At 41.5% G+C, this 14,956-nt stretch overlaps 1 protein-coding gene across 10 annotated transcripts in view; it reads right to left on the reverse strand.

Annotated features, from left to right (window-relative positions):
• vps13b (vacuolar protein sorting 13 homolog B) overlaps positions 1-14,956 on the reverse strand; it is a 942,410-nt gene that overhangs the window by 819,223 nt on the left and 108,231 nt on the right. For all 10 annotated transcript variants that reach the window (XM_080194714.1, XM_080194711.1, XM_080194717.1 and 7 more), the window contains exon 7: positions 9,457-9,631. In XM_080194714.1, coding sequence (XP_080050840.1) covers positions 9,457-9,631 — 175 coding nt within the window. The remainder of the gene's footprint in view (positions 1-9,456; positions 9,632-14,956) is intronic.

The following is a 14,956-nucleotide window of genomic DNA, read 5'->3' on the forward strand; positions in this document are numbered from 1 at the left end:
GCACTTAGGTTGAAAATATCTGACTGGAACATTGATTTACAAGTTCACTACATTAATGGAGTGCACGCGGGCATCTTTCTCATGATATCCCACCACCATTTAATCTTCAGCTCATCCAAAACTCTGCTGCCTGTATCCAATCATTCACCCAATCCTACTCAGCCATCACCACAATCCTTGTTCATGTGCATTGGCTCCCAGTACACACCACCAATGCCATAAACTAAAGATTCATCAAACATGTGGTAGCTGGACCTTCAGTTTGCCTCATCATCATTACCGCTTCCTTTAAGACCTTTCTTGAGACACAGATCTTGGTCACATCTCCTAATCTCTTTAGCTCAACGTCTGCTTTGTTTCTCTTCACTCAGTTGTAAAATGCCTCAAAATGCTTTTCTGTCACAAGTACAAAACATGAAGTTGCTCACTTTCCCCTCCAAGCCACATACCATCCTGACTTGGAAATATATTGTTTATTCACTGTCGCTGAGTCAATATCTTGGAACTCCCTCCCTAACAGTACTATGAGTGTACTTGCACCACATGGTACAAGGCAGTGGCTCACCACCACGTTCTCAAAGGAAATGAGGGATGTGAGCTTTGACAAAGGGTCATCTGGATTCAAAACGTCAACTCCTTTCTCTCCTTACAGACACTGCCAGACCCTCAGATTTTCCAGAATTTTTTCTTTTGGTTCCAATAAAAGCTAGTCTAGCCAGCATCACCTACGTCCCATGAATGAATAGAATAAAACTCAGCAAAACTATAACCAATTATATAGGAATGAATTTTTGCTGCAAGATGCTCTAATAAGCTTCCTAAATAGAGATATTGAGTACAAAGGCAAGGAAGTCATGCTGAACCCTGTAGAGTTACAGGTGTAAAACAAGGAACAGGACTGACTGGAGTTCTGAGTATCGGCATGGGCTCAATGGGCAAATGGCCTCCTTCTGTACTCCAAAAGACTCTATGCTGAGATTCTCTGAAGAACATTTGTATTAACCTTATTTAGAGTGCTTTCTTACACCACTCCCTTCGATTTATTCTTCCGTTCTTCCTTATTTGGCTCAACTTCTTCGATCTCAGCTGCTTGGTATCACACTATGTTTACAACACTCTTATGAAGTGCCTTGGTATGCTTCCTTATGATATAGTTATATAAGCTGCTGTTATTTTCCCCTAGAATATTTATCTTTAACCACTTATAATCCAAATGTCTCATCTATTATGCAAAGCAGTTCATACATTTTAGCACAGGTTTAGTTTTGAAGTTTTACAAAATATACTCAAATTTCACAATGACTTCCTTTATTAATATATAGAAGTTTATTTGGGTAGCTGGGCTAGCTTGGGTAGACGGTGCTTTTTTCAGGGAGATACGAAGGAAGTACTCCATAGTTACGTGAGAAGTGTAGGCATATGTTGTCAAGCGTAGAACATAGGACACTACAGCACAAACAGGCCCCTCGGCCCACAAGTTGCACCGACCATATCCATACCTACCAGGCAATAGAACTATTTGTAACTCCCAATCCCAAGCAGCTTTAGACATGGGAGTTACTTGGACTACAAAGGACCCAAGTACCATTTTCTGTTGCAATAAGGGTACCTCTGTATTCATTTGCACACTGGCGCCAATACAGAGCAGGAATAAGTAGTTGCTATCACTCACCCATTCAACATAACAAGTATTAAAGGGTTTATAACACAGGAGATGGAGCTAACTTCGGACAAATGGGGAAATTCCTAAGACAAGGAGATAAAAGTGAAATAAAGTTTTGACGACAGCTTAACATCGCAACCTTAACATACAGTGGCTGTATCAGCACATTCCAACGGATACAAATAATGGATAAAGGCTGTGCCTGAGCCAGACCCCCCTTCCAACTGTGTGAAGACAGAAAGCTAACCAAAGGGAAGATCGAAGAGGATTAAGAAAAACATAGAGGAATGCTCTTCTCTAAAATGTTTCAAATTCTTGCTTTGTAACATCAAAATGTGCTGCAGCCAATGAAAAAAAGATTAACAATAGTATATAACTGAACACTGTTAAATCTTAACTTTTTCGAAGGCGCCAACATATTTTTAACTATCCGCTTCTTATCAAGTGCTGAAAACCTGAATTCCACAAGCCACACATTTATATCGGTAATTTGATATTTCTGTTCCAAGCAGCTAATCCAACTTGTATATTTTTCTGATAGACTACTAATTCACTTGCATGGTTCCACATAGCAGCAGCATGACAACAAACTGCACATCTGGCACTGAATGAAGAATGCTATTCATGCCAGCCAACACTAATTGCCTGGGTTTCTAGCAGTTCCTACAGATCATACGGCGCAGTATTCCTCTCCATAAATTACCATGACTTTCTGGAACTTGTGCTTCAGCACCACATCCCATGCTGATCGGGCTTTACATCCCAGTGAAGTCATCGGATAAGAATTCTACAAAAATCAACACCTCAAGGCTGAGAGAGATTAAAATAACTGAAGCTTTGAAATTGTAAGTATTTCCAAATTCTAGCCTGGAGCTTCTATTTTTTTTAAGAAGTACTTTCCCTTTCTTAAACTGACATGGCACAGAGGAAAGAAAGCACTTTTTACACAGCACCTCTCACCACCTCAGGACAGGCCAAAAGGCTTTACAGACAAAGTGCAGGTATTGTATTTTGGAATGTGGTCACTATTATAACGTAGGAAACATGGCAGTCAATTTACCACAGTCCTACATGTGAAAATAGTCAGATAATCGAAAGGTTAAATTGCCATAGTCTCAGCCTCCCATCCATTCACTCTGTCTACACTTCACACTGTCTCGGCAAAGCAACCAGCATAATTAAGCACCCCACGCACCCCGGACATTCTCTCTTCCACCTTCTTCCATCAGGAAAAAGATACAAAAGTCTGAGGTCACGTACCAATTCAACTGATTCAAGAACAACTTCTTCCTTGCTGTTGTCAGACTTTTGAATGGGCCTATCTTGCATTAAGTTGATCCTTCTGTACACCCTGTTGTGACTCTAACACTATATTCTGCACTCTCTCATTTCCTTCGGTGCGTACGGTATGCTTTGTCTATATAGCGCGCAAGAAACAATACTTTTCACTGTTTGCTAACACATGTGACAATAATAAATCAAATCAAATAGGTTGTTCTTCTCTTCGAAGGAGAGCGCTGACTGGTGGTCATTTAACCTGAGGATCACCACACCTCAGGCAAGGTTGAGAACGCGGGGCCTTCATTAATAACCTCAGCCGATACTAGAATTGAACCCACATTTCGCTCTGCACACAAACCAGCCATCCAGCCAACTGAACTAACCAACTCCCAATCTATTTCAATGATACTGGTTGGGAGGTATAGGAAAAATCAACAAAGTGCAACAGTAACATTCGTATTTTTATTACTGTTAACCAAAGATATTAAAAAATACAAGACAGTGGCAGGTAAATGAAATTAGGTCTCTGACAAGCCTTGATCTAACTGAATGGCAGAGCAGCTCAAGGGGCTGAATGGCCTACTTATGTTCCTATGCATTTTTTCAAAAGCACAAATGCTGGAAAAGATTTTTTAAAAACCCATAAGGCGCAGAACTGAAAGGTATCAATGTTTTTCTATTTCATTTATATTTCAGGCCCTCAATTAAAGCGCTCAAATGAGAGGCATAGATAAGCTGAATAGTCAGGGGCTTTTTCCCCCCAGAGTGGAAAGATCAACTGCAACAGGGCACATGTTCAAGGAGAGAGAGAGTAGGTTTAGGGGAGATGTGCAGGGAAAGTTTTTCACAGAGGGTGGTGGGTGCCTGGAATGCACTGCCAGCAGAGGTGGTAGAAGTAGGCACGTTAGCAACACTCAAGGCCTTTCTTGATAGGCATATAAACGGGAGGTGAACAGAGGGATAGAAACTGTATGGTTGGTAAGTTGTGGATCTAAATAAGTATTAGGAATTGATGCAGGCTTGGTGAACCAAAGGGTCTGTTCCTTTGCTGGATTATTCTTTGCTCTCTGAGAAATGTACTGTCATGTAGGAATAATGCACTGGTCTGTAATTTTATTTTAATTCAACATTACCCTTCCTTTAACATCCTGCTGCCACTCTCCTGTTAACTGCTCAATTAGTTTGTCTATTTTTGTTACTGCATGATTGTTACATGTTTGCACATTTTTTCCATGCAAGTCACACTATAATTCAGCCTTTGGACTGCAAACTGTTTCTTGAGTAAAATACCATTATTATTTAAAAGCTGCATTAAACATCACATCTTCAGGCAAGTTAACTGTGTACAATCCTCATTAACAGCATTGAAAAAATGTCTATCTATATACCAACAAATTTCATCACCTACTTCAAACAAGTACTTGGTTCAGATTTGTTCTTAATTTATCACTAGCATCATCATCACCATCCCTGAATAATTATTGTTAGGCTACAGAGAGATACACACCACTGTGTCATTACAGGAAACTGCAATGCAAGCTGAAAGAAAACAGTCATCATTTTATTTCCTCACTGAGAAAATAAAACACATTTAGAAAAAAACACCTGGAACAGGACGCTGAATTATCTGGAGCATTATTTACTCATTCTCTTACAACTAGCTCCCATTAATGGAATCTTAAGATTGCACTCCAGGCAAGTAAAAATATTTCATAGAAGCCTTACAGTGGAGAAGGAGGCCATTCGGCCCACTGAGTCTGTACCAACCACAATCCCACCCAGGCTCTATTTCTGTAATTCCACATATTTACCCTGTTAATTAATCCCCCTGACTTTAGGGTCAATTTAGCACGGCCAATCAACCTGACCACTTTTGCCAGAAGTATCTTGAGCACAAGTAAAATGAAATTCAGTTGTGCAGCACTTGTGGCTAATTAATGACACAATTAAAGTAATTTTTATAAAGCAAATATAAATACCACACTTTCAGAATCAGAACTGCCACCATTTTTTGGTTTGGAGACTTGTAATATGACATCTCACTCTGGGTCTTGAATTATGTTACTACAATTTCAAGTAAAGTTGTTGACAATTTACAAAGAAGGTATGTTAAATTTCACAACTTTCCCCTCTAATTTTCAAGAAATGCATTTCTCATCCTCAATCTTCACAGACCCTGCACAGTGACCTATTTCCCATCTCATGCAAGCAAACTGACAAAAGTGAGGGGGTGCACAAAATCAGTCTGCATTAGACTCCAATAATATTTGATTCCAATAATAACCCAACTGACAAAATCTTGCCACTAAGGCTGAAATGCTGGAATCAATTATTAACAAAGCTTTAACAATGGCAGTACAGTGGCTGGCATTGCTGCATCACAATGCAAAATACTTGGATTCAATTCCGACCTTAGGTGACTGTGTGGAGTTTGCACATTCTCCACCTGTCTGTGTGGGGTTCCTCCAAGTCCCCCCAAGATATGCAAATTAGGTGGACTGGCCATGCTAAATTGCTCCTTATTGTCCTAAGATGTGCAAGTTAGCTGGACTGGCCATGCTAAATTACCCCTTATTGTCCCATGATGGGCAGGTTAGGTGGACCGGCCATGTTAATTGCCTTTTAGTATCCCAAGATGTGTAGGTTGGATGGTTTAGCCACAGTAAATGTGTAGGGTTAGAGGATAGGATGGGATAGGGAAGGCGGCCTAGGTAAGTTACTCTATTAGAGGGTTGGTAAAGACCAAGTGGTCTCTTTCTGCAGTGTCGGGATTCTATGAATGGAGTTAGAAAATCATTGCATGATCAGATAAAGTCAACCTAATTTGACGAAAAATGTTTTATTAGGGTTTTTGTGGATGAAATTTGGAGGATCATCAAAGGGAACAAATAGATGTAATTTAGCTCTGTCAGAGTCATCCAGACTCAAAATGTTAGCTCTGTTCTCTCTCAACAGATGCTGTCAGATTTGCTGAGATTTTCCAGCACTGTCTGTTTTGGTTTCTGATTCCAGCATCTGCAGTAATTTGCTTTTACATAAGTAGATTTGCTGAGATTTTCCAGCACTGTCTGTTTTGGTTTCTGATTCCAGCATCTGCAGTAATTTGCTTTTACATAAGTAGGTATAGTATACTGGGATTTCTAAAAGGCACTTGCTAAGGTGCCGTACAAAATATTAATACACAAGATGGAGTTGGAAGCAAAATACTAACAAGGACAGGAAATGGGTAAATGGACAAGAAGCAGAGCATAGAGATAAATGGAGCTATTTCAAGTTGGCATGCTGTAACTGTCACAAGGATCAGTGAGGCCGTCTTGCAATTAAAATCTATATTAATGACTTAGATGAAGAGACTGAGAATATGCATTAAGTTTGCTTACATTTGCTAGGTGGGAATAAGCTGTGAGAAGAGACAAAAGTTGCAAAGAATATAAACAGTTTGCATGATGGACAACAAAGTGCAGATGGCATATGACATGGGGAAGTGTGAGATTATTCATTTTGTTAAAAAGAATGGAAAATCAAAATTTCTTTTAAAAAAAGACATGAAATTTGGAAATATTGATGCCCTGAAAAGCTTGGGTGTACTTGTACAAGAAACACAAAATTAGCATGTAGGTACAGCAAGCAATTAGGAATGAAAAACAGCATATGGACTGCAAATGGTTCAATGAAACAGCTCACCACTACTTTCTCAAGGGAAATTAGGAATGGGCAATAAATGCAGGCTTTGCCAGCAACACCACATCCTATGAACAAATAAAATTTTTTAAATGGTCTTTATTGCAAGCAGATTGGAGTTTAAGAACAAGGATTGGAAGACCACACACCTGGAACACTATGTGTAGTTTTGGTCACCATTTCCATAGCTTGCCTGGGGCTACTGCCAAGCTTAGTAGATTGGGCCCTGGGATGAGAGGATGGGCCTAAATTGAAGGGCTGAGTAAACTGGGCTTATACTCATTGGAGTTCGAGAAGAATGAGGGGTAATCTCAATCAAAAGCGTGTAAGGTTTTGAAGGGGCTTGAGAGATGACAGAGAGGCTGTTTCCTTAGAAGTGGAATCTGGAAACAGGGGTGCAGGCTCAGATTAAGGCATCACTTAGGACTGAGTTGAGGAGAAATTACTTCACTCAACAGAAGTTGTGAATGCTCTAAATTGAACATACTCAAGCCTGGGAGATAGATTTTTCATCGTTCAGAGAATCAAGGGATATTGGCATCAGTCGGGGAGTGAGATTCATCAGCCATGATCATATTGCAAGCTCAAATGGTCATACAATCTATTTGTGCTCCAATTCCTAACGTTATATTCTTTGTACCAAAAGGCTTGGAACACTGAAAGATCATGAAAGGTACCTCACAAGAGGTTATTGCAGAAGGTAAGGGGGCATGGAGTTGGGGTAGGGTGTTAGCGTGGATAGAGGATTGGTTGTCAAATAGGAGGCAGAGAGTGGGGGTTAATGGGTGCTATTCGGATTGACAGTTGGTGACTAGTGGAGTGCCCCAGGGGTCGGTGCTGGGGCCTCAGCTATTTACCATTTATATAGATGATCTGGAGGAGGGAACCGAGTGTATGGCATCGAAATTTGCTGATGACACCAAGATTGGTGGAACGGCAAATTGCGCGGAGGGTGTGGAGAGTCTGCAGAAGGATCTAGATAGGCTGGGCGAATGGGCCAGGAACTGGCAAATGGAATTTAATGTTGGCAAGTGTGAGGTGGTCCACTTTGGTAGGAAGAATGGTAGGAAGGATTATTACTTACGTGGAGAAAAACTGCAGCAGGCGACGGTGCAGAGGGACCTCGGGGTCCTTGTGCATGAGTTGCAAAAACCCAGCCTGCAGGTGCAGCAGGTGGTCAGGAAGGCGAATGGGATGCTGGCCTTCATAGCGAGGGGGATTGAATATAAAAGTAGGGAGGTCTTGCTGCAGCTGTATAGGGCTTTGGTGAGGCCGCAGCTGGAGTACTGTGTGCAGTTTTGGGTGCCGCACTTACGCAAGGATATTTTGGCCTTGGAGGGAGTGCAGAGGAGGTTTACTAGGCTGATACTGGAGTTGAGGGGGTTGAGCTATGAGGAGAGGCTGAATAAACTAGTCTTGTACTCGTTACAGTTTAGAAGAATGAGGGGAGATCTCATTGAGACGTATAAGATGATGAATGGGATGGATAGGATAGAGGTGGAGAGACTCTTCCCGCTCAGAAAGGATAGTAGGACTAGGGGACACAGTCTCAAGATAAAGGAGGGACAGTTTAGAACGGAGTTGAGGAGGAACTTCTTCACTCAAAGGGTGGTGAATCTCTGGAATTCTCTGCCCGTTGAAGTGGTGGAGGCCGCCTCGCTAAATATTTTTAAGACGCAGGTTGATGGGTTTTTGGTAAGAGAGGGGATTAAGGGTTATGGGGAGAGGGCGGGAATGTGGAACTGAGCCACGACAGATCAGCCATGATCTTATTGAATGGCGGGGCAGGCTCGAAGGGCTAGATGGCCTACTCCTGCTCCTATTCCTTATGTTATGTTATCCCATTATACAGCCCAGAGAGCGAGATAATGACAGATAGAACTGGGTCAATCTTTATGCTTTTATAGCATCTATTTACACAGTTACAGATTATGACCAGCACCAACTAACCCAACGACTGCAATTGAAGTCGATGTTCTTCTTTTTGATGAAGTCAGCGTCTTTAAGGGCAGGTGTGGATCACAGGTTAATGTCCACCACCTGCCTGCAATTGGACAGAATATATAATTGACACTTTGAAGTGATTTATATATATTTAAAAATTCTCAGTGTGCAAGTCACTGAGTAGACTAGCCAAGAATTATAGCTCACGTCTAGTTGTCCCCGAGTAACCGCATGCGCGCACACACACACACACACACACACACACACACACACACACACACACACACACACACACACACACTCTCTCTCTCTGGAAGTCCAAACAGCAAGTGCTTGCATTTTTTATAAAGTGTTACTGAAATGACTGGATGATGATTGACAGGGATTGTCCCTGTCAATCAACCTAATCAAAAATCTGCACTGAAACCCCCAAGAGAGATCCAACTAAACACAAATGCATTAGCTCAGCTCAACTCAACTCAAATATTCCAGGTCTAAAACGAGTCCTTTCATGCCGTACTCCCAACTACCAGTTTAAGGGAAATCAGCACCCTTTAAAACGGAACTGAATTCTGAACATACCCCAAACAAGAAACAGCATGTACATATATTTCTTAAAGGCACAATGTCATCATGATATGTCCAAGTCAGCATGAAATATAACACGATTAGAGAACTTGGAAATAATAGTGTTCTCATGCACTTGATGCCCTTGTTGTTCTCGGTGCCAGGAATTCCTGGTCTGAGAGGTGCTGCAGTTCCTCCAGTGGACAGGACACTGGAACCTCAATACCTTAGCAGTGGAGGATAAATGTTTAAGGCATGAGTGAGATGCCAATCAAGTGGACTAATTCGTTCCAACATTAAACTAAATAGTTTCTACTTACCCATTTGAATAATGGATGTGTCCTTTGCTGTAGAACTTGTTTCTTCCACTTCTGTATCCTTGTAAGAGCAAATTTCACCATAGTAAAGTGCAATTCCAAGCTGAATAATACGGATAAGCATAGGAAGTTGTTGGTCTGTGATGGAGAGCTTCAAACTTTCAACAAGAGCCTGAATCTGCAAAATTAAAAAACAAACTGAATTATTTCTGCTTTATTTTGAAATTATAGAACATAGAACATAGAACACTACAGCACAAACAGGCCCTTTGGCCCACAAGTTGCGCCGATCACATCACCTACCAACCTACAGACCTATCTATAACCCTCAATCTCATTAAACCCCATATACTCATCCAGAAGTCTTTTAAAAGACCCCAGCGAGTTCGCCTCCACCACCACTGACACAAATTAAAAGACACAATTAAAAGCCTGGAAGACAATTGAATAAAAGGGAAATCCAAAACTATTTAATAAAAGTAGGGGAAGAGGGAAGAGAAAAAAGAAATAAGCATCAAAGATAGAATATGAAAAGAGGCTGTCAGCTATCATAAAAGGGAATCCGGAGCTTTTCTATTGGCATATAAATAGTAAAAGGAGGAGTGGAACCAGTTCGAGACAAAAAGTGGAATTTACACACGAAGGCAGAGAACATAACTGAGGCATTAAATAAGCACTTTACAACTCTCTTTACCAAGGAAGAAGACGTTATCAAAGTGACTGTAAACAAGGAGATACTGGATGGGCCAAAAGTTGGCAAAGAAGGTCTCAAAGACTGGCTATACCTATGTTGATAAGACATCAGGACCACATGAAATGTGTCTGACGTTACTGAAGGAGTAATGGTGGAAATTGCAGAGGCATTGGCCATAACCTCCTAACTCTCATTAAGATCCTCAGCATGACTCAAGTTGCTGGTGAGATCTGGTACTCTACCAATCATGTTTTCTTTAAAGTAGACAAAGTTTCAGAACCAAGACACTTGGGAAGGCAATGGCGTAGTGGTATTGTCACTGGACTAGTGATCCAGAGACCCAGGGAAATCCTCTGGGGACCTGGGTTCAAATTCTACTACGGCAGATGGTGAAATCTGAATTCAATAAAAATTCTAGAATTAAAAGTCCACTGATGACCATGAGACCGTTGTCGGTTGTCATAAAAACCCATCTGGTTCATTAATGTCCTTTAGGGAAGAAATCTGCCGTCCTTACCTATTCTGGACAATGTATGACAGTGGTTGTGATTGACTCTGAGATGCCTTCTGAAATGGTCTAACAAACCACTCAATTCAAGGGCAATTACAGATGAGCAATATATGCTGGCTCAGCAAGAGCCATTCCAGTGCTGTGACAAGGGCAGAAACTGATTAGTGGGATTAAAACATGGGAGTTCCAAGAAAGATAGGCACAGGTTAGATCTGCAACAAAATGTTCAAGGATTGTGGAGAAGACCGAGTTGGAGCTGGATCAGAAGTTTACATGGTGAAGAGTCCAGGAGTGTTTTTTTTCTGAGAGCAGGAAGATGATGGTTGATTTGAAAGGGGATTAGTATTTAAGTTCTTGCAAATATATCTCTTATCATGAGATTCTAAGATACAGACTTTATCTCCACACCACCGTACCTTGATATTGGTTTATTGCTTTTTTGCAGGGCAGGTTTCAGGGGAAACAACAAATTGTCTTGGTTGTTTTGCTTTGATACAACACTCCGAAATATATACAATGTGCATGATCAAAAACTGGAGGAAAGAGCAACGCCTTTCATGGTAAATGTTAAGCATCTGACAAGTTATGTCTAACTGATAGTGTTTTGACCTTTTTAACCAAACACATTTAAATTTCCTTTGTTACAATCTATATAGAAACCAATAACTTTTAAGGAAGTCTGAATTCCCAGTGACCAACTCAGAGGATCACATACAAGATTTCATGTTTTAAGACTTGATTGTACCAAACACACTAAAAGCACCCTTATTAACAATACTTAATAGGCAATAATACACTAAACTATAGAAAAGATCTTACAGCACCAAAGACTCGATGACATATTTATACATCATATCGCACTCTCCACAGAGCATCAATCAAAATAACACCCAGCTTCCAACACGTTCACTATTGATTTGATTTATTATCACATGTATTAGTATACAGTGAGAAGTATTATTTCTTGCACGCTAAACAGACAAAACATACAGTACATAGGGAAGGAAGGGAGAGAATGCAGAATGTAGTATTACAGCCATAGCTAGGGTGTAGAGAAAGATCAACTTATTGCAAGGTAGATCCATTCAAAAGTCTGGCAGCAGAGAAGAAGCTGTTTTTGAGTCGGTTGGTACATGTCCTCAGGCTTTTGTATCTTTCTCCTGATGGCAGAAGGTGGAAAAGAGAACGTCTAGGGTGCGTGGGGTCTTTGATTATGCTGGCTGCTTTTCTGAGGCTTTGTAGTTTATTGAGGACTTGGACAGAGCAGGAGCCATACCAAACTGTGATACAACTGGAAAGAATACTTTCTATGGTGCATCTGCAGAGGTTGGAGATTTGTAGTGGACATGCCAAATTTCCTTTGTATCCTGAGAAAGTAGGGGCATCGGTGGGCTTTCTTAACCATAGCTCCAGCGTGGAGGGACCAGGACAGGTTGATGATGATCTGGACATCTAAAAACTTGAAGCTCGCGTTTCTACTTTGTCCCCATTAACGTAGACGGGGCAATGTCCTCCATTACACTTCCTGAAGTCGATGACTATCGTCTTCACTTTGTTGACATTAAGGGAGAAATTATTGTCATCTCACCAGTTCACCAGATTTCCTATCTCTTTGCTGTACTGTGTCTTGTCATTGTTCTGAGATCTGATCCACAGTGGTGGCATCAAAAACAAACTTGAAAATCGAGTTGGAGAGGAATTTGGCCATACAGTCGGAGGTATATAAGGAGTGTAATAAGGTGCCAAGGACACAGCCTTGTGGGACTGGTGTTGAAGGTGAACATGCAGGTGGTGTTGTGCTCTGTGCGTTGGAAGTCTAGGATCGAGTTGTTGTTTAAAATATAATCACCCCTAAAACCTTCCACGTGTAACACCTTAGTGTAATCTTATTTTTTAATTAAGTTATGTCTCAGCCTGTCCTGCAAAAACTAAGGCATCTTGCGGAAGCCAGAGCGAAAGACACAGTTCCAAGTGTTATCAACAGATCAAAATTCAGGTATCATACATCAAGTCAACAGTGCTGTTCTATGCAACTGATTTTCCTGTTTCTATCACGCAAAGAAAAAATCCTACATTCATTCAGCTTATGATGACTGGAAACCTACATTCACTTCCAGTCGCATGTCCATTTAACGTTTTATATATAGGTGGTAATTATATCCAAGATTCAATCCAATAAAACATAGTTCTACTGTGATCATCCTTGACTTAAGAGGATATGACTAGATTACAAGAGTACATCATATAGCTAAAATTCAGTTAAACCTTCTGTTTGAACTTCAACCTTGCTGCAAGCTATCTAGAATCAAGCAAGTAAGGCACATGTGCTGGGTCAAAAGGAGGGCTCACCTCGAAATGGTCTGAGACAGTGAACCAGTGAAAAATATGCAGAGGAAAGACCCAAGGCTTAACAGGCATTTCCAAGGTACTACAGAAACACATTTCTTCAATATCAACATGGAGACAAAAAAATGATTTATTGCACTAATGTGCTGACAAGCCACTGGAATTAACTGTTACATATAGGTTAATTCAAAGCTGGCAACATGTTGCAAAGCAGTAATTCAATCAAGCAGTTCTGATGATGTCCAACTGCGAGAATGAAGCTTGAGCAGTTTATAACAGTGCAGAATCCCATAATGAACTACAGCCTTAAACACAATTGCAGCCACCATTGGAAGTGATGCAAATTTTTTTTTACACCAAAGGCATCAAATTGTTCAAACTAATCTGTAAGCCTGGGATCACAGATCAGAAAAACTTGCGTCAATATACAATATCTATACCATCACAGAAAACTAGGTTTTTTTTTAAACATTTCCTTAAAATGTTGGTTTGCAGCATCCTTTCTATTATACAAAAGATGTTCGCTACCTAGGAAAAAATGCAGTGTGGTGAACATAAGAACATAAGAAATAGGAGCAGGAGTAGGTCATCTAGCCCTTCGAGCCTGCCCCGCCATTCAATAAGATCATGGCTGATCTGTCGCGGCTCAGTTCCACATTCCCGCCCTCTCCCCACAACCCTTAATCCCCTCTCTTATCAAAAACCCATCAACCCGCGTCTTAAAAATATTTAGCGAGGCAGCCTCCACCACTTCAACGGGCAGAGAATTCCAGAGATTCACCACCCTTTGAGTGAAGAAGTTCCTCCTCAACTCCGTTCTAAACCGCACCCCCTTTATCTTGAGGCTGTGCCCCCTAGTCCTACTGTCTTTTTTGAGCGGGAAGAGTCTTTCCACCTCTATCCTATCTATCCCATTCATCATCTTATACGTCTCAATGAGATCTCCCCTCATTCTTCTAAACTCTAACGAGTACAAGACTAGTTTATTCAGCCTCTCCTCATAGCTCAACCCCCTCAACTCCAGTATCAGCCTAGTAAAACCTCCTCTGCACTCCCTCCAAGGCCAAAATATCTTTGCGCAGGTGCGGCGCCCAAAACTGCACACAGTACTCCAGCTGCGGCCTCACCAATGCCCTATACAGCTGCAGCAAGACCTCCCTACTTTTATATTCAATCCTCTTCGCTATGAAGGCCAGCATCCCATTCGCCTTCCTGACCACCTGCTGCACCTGCAAGCTGGGTTTTTGCGACTCATGCACAAGGACCCCGAGGTCCCTCTGCACCGTCGCCTGCTGCAGTTTTTCGCCCCGTAAGTAATAGTCCTTCCTACCATTCTTCCTACCAAAGTGGACCACCCCACACTTGCCAACATTAAATTCCATTTGCCATTTCCTGGCCCATTCGCCCAGCCTATCTACATCCTTCTGCAGACTCTCCACACCCTCCGCACAATTTGCCGTTCCACCAATCTTGGTGTCATCAGCAAATTTCGACACCCTACACTCGGTTCCCTCCTCCAGATCATCTATATAAATGGTAAAAAGCTGAGGCCCCAGCACCGACCCCTGGGGCACTCCACTAGTCACCATCCGCCAATCCGAATAGCACCCATTGACCCCCACTCTCTGCCTCCTATTTGACAACCAATCCTCTATCCACGCTAACACCCTACCCCCAACTCCATGTCCCTCGACCTTCTGCAATAACCTCTTGTGAGGTACTTTGTCAAACGCCTTCTGAAAATCTAGAAAGACCACATCCACCGGCTCTCCTCTATCCACCGCCCTAGACACATCCTCATAGAACTCCAGTAAATTTGTCAGACACGACTTCCCTTTAATGAAACCGTGCTGCGTCTGCTCTATCAAGCAATTCCCTTCAAGATGCATTGCAATTTCCTCCTTAATGACAGATTCTAACATTTTACCTACCACAGACGTTAAACTAACCGG

The sequence above is a fragment of the Carcharhinus amblyrhynchos genome, chromosome 8, assembly GCF_965287045.1.
Source record: "Carcharhinus amblyrhynchos chromosome 8, sCarAmb.v2.hapA, whole genome shotgun sequence".
In the NCBI taxonomy this organism is placed as follows: Eukaryota; Metazoa; Chordata; class Chondrichthyes; order Carcharhiniformes; family Carcharhinidae; genus Carcharhinus; species Carcharhinus amblyrhynchos.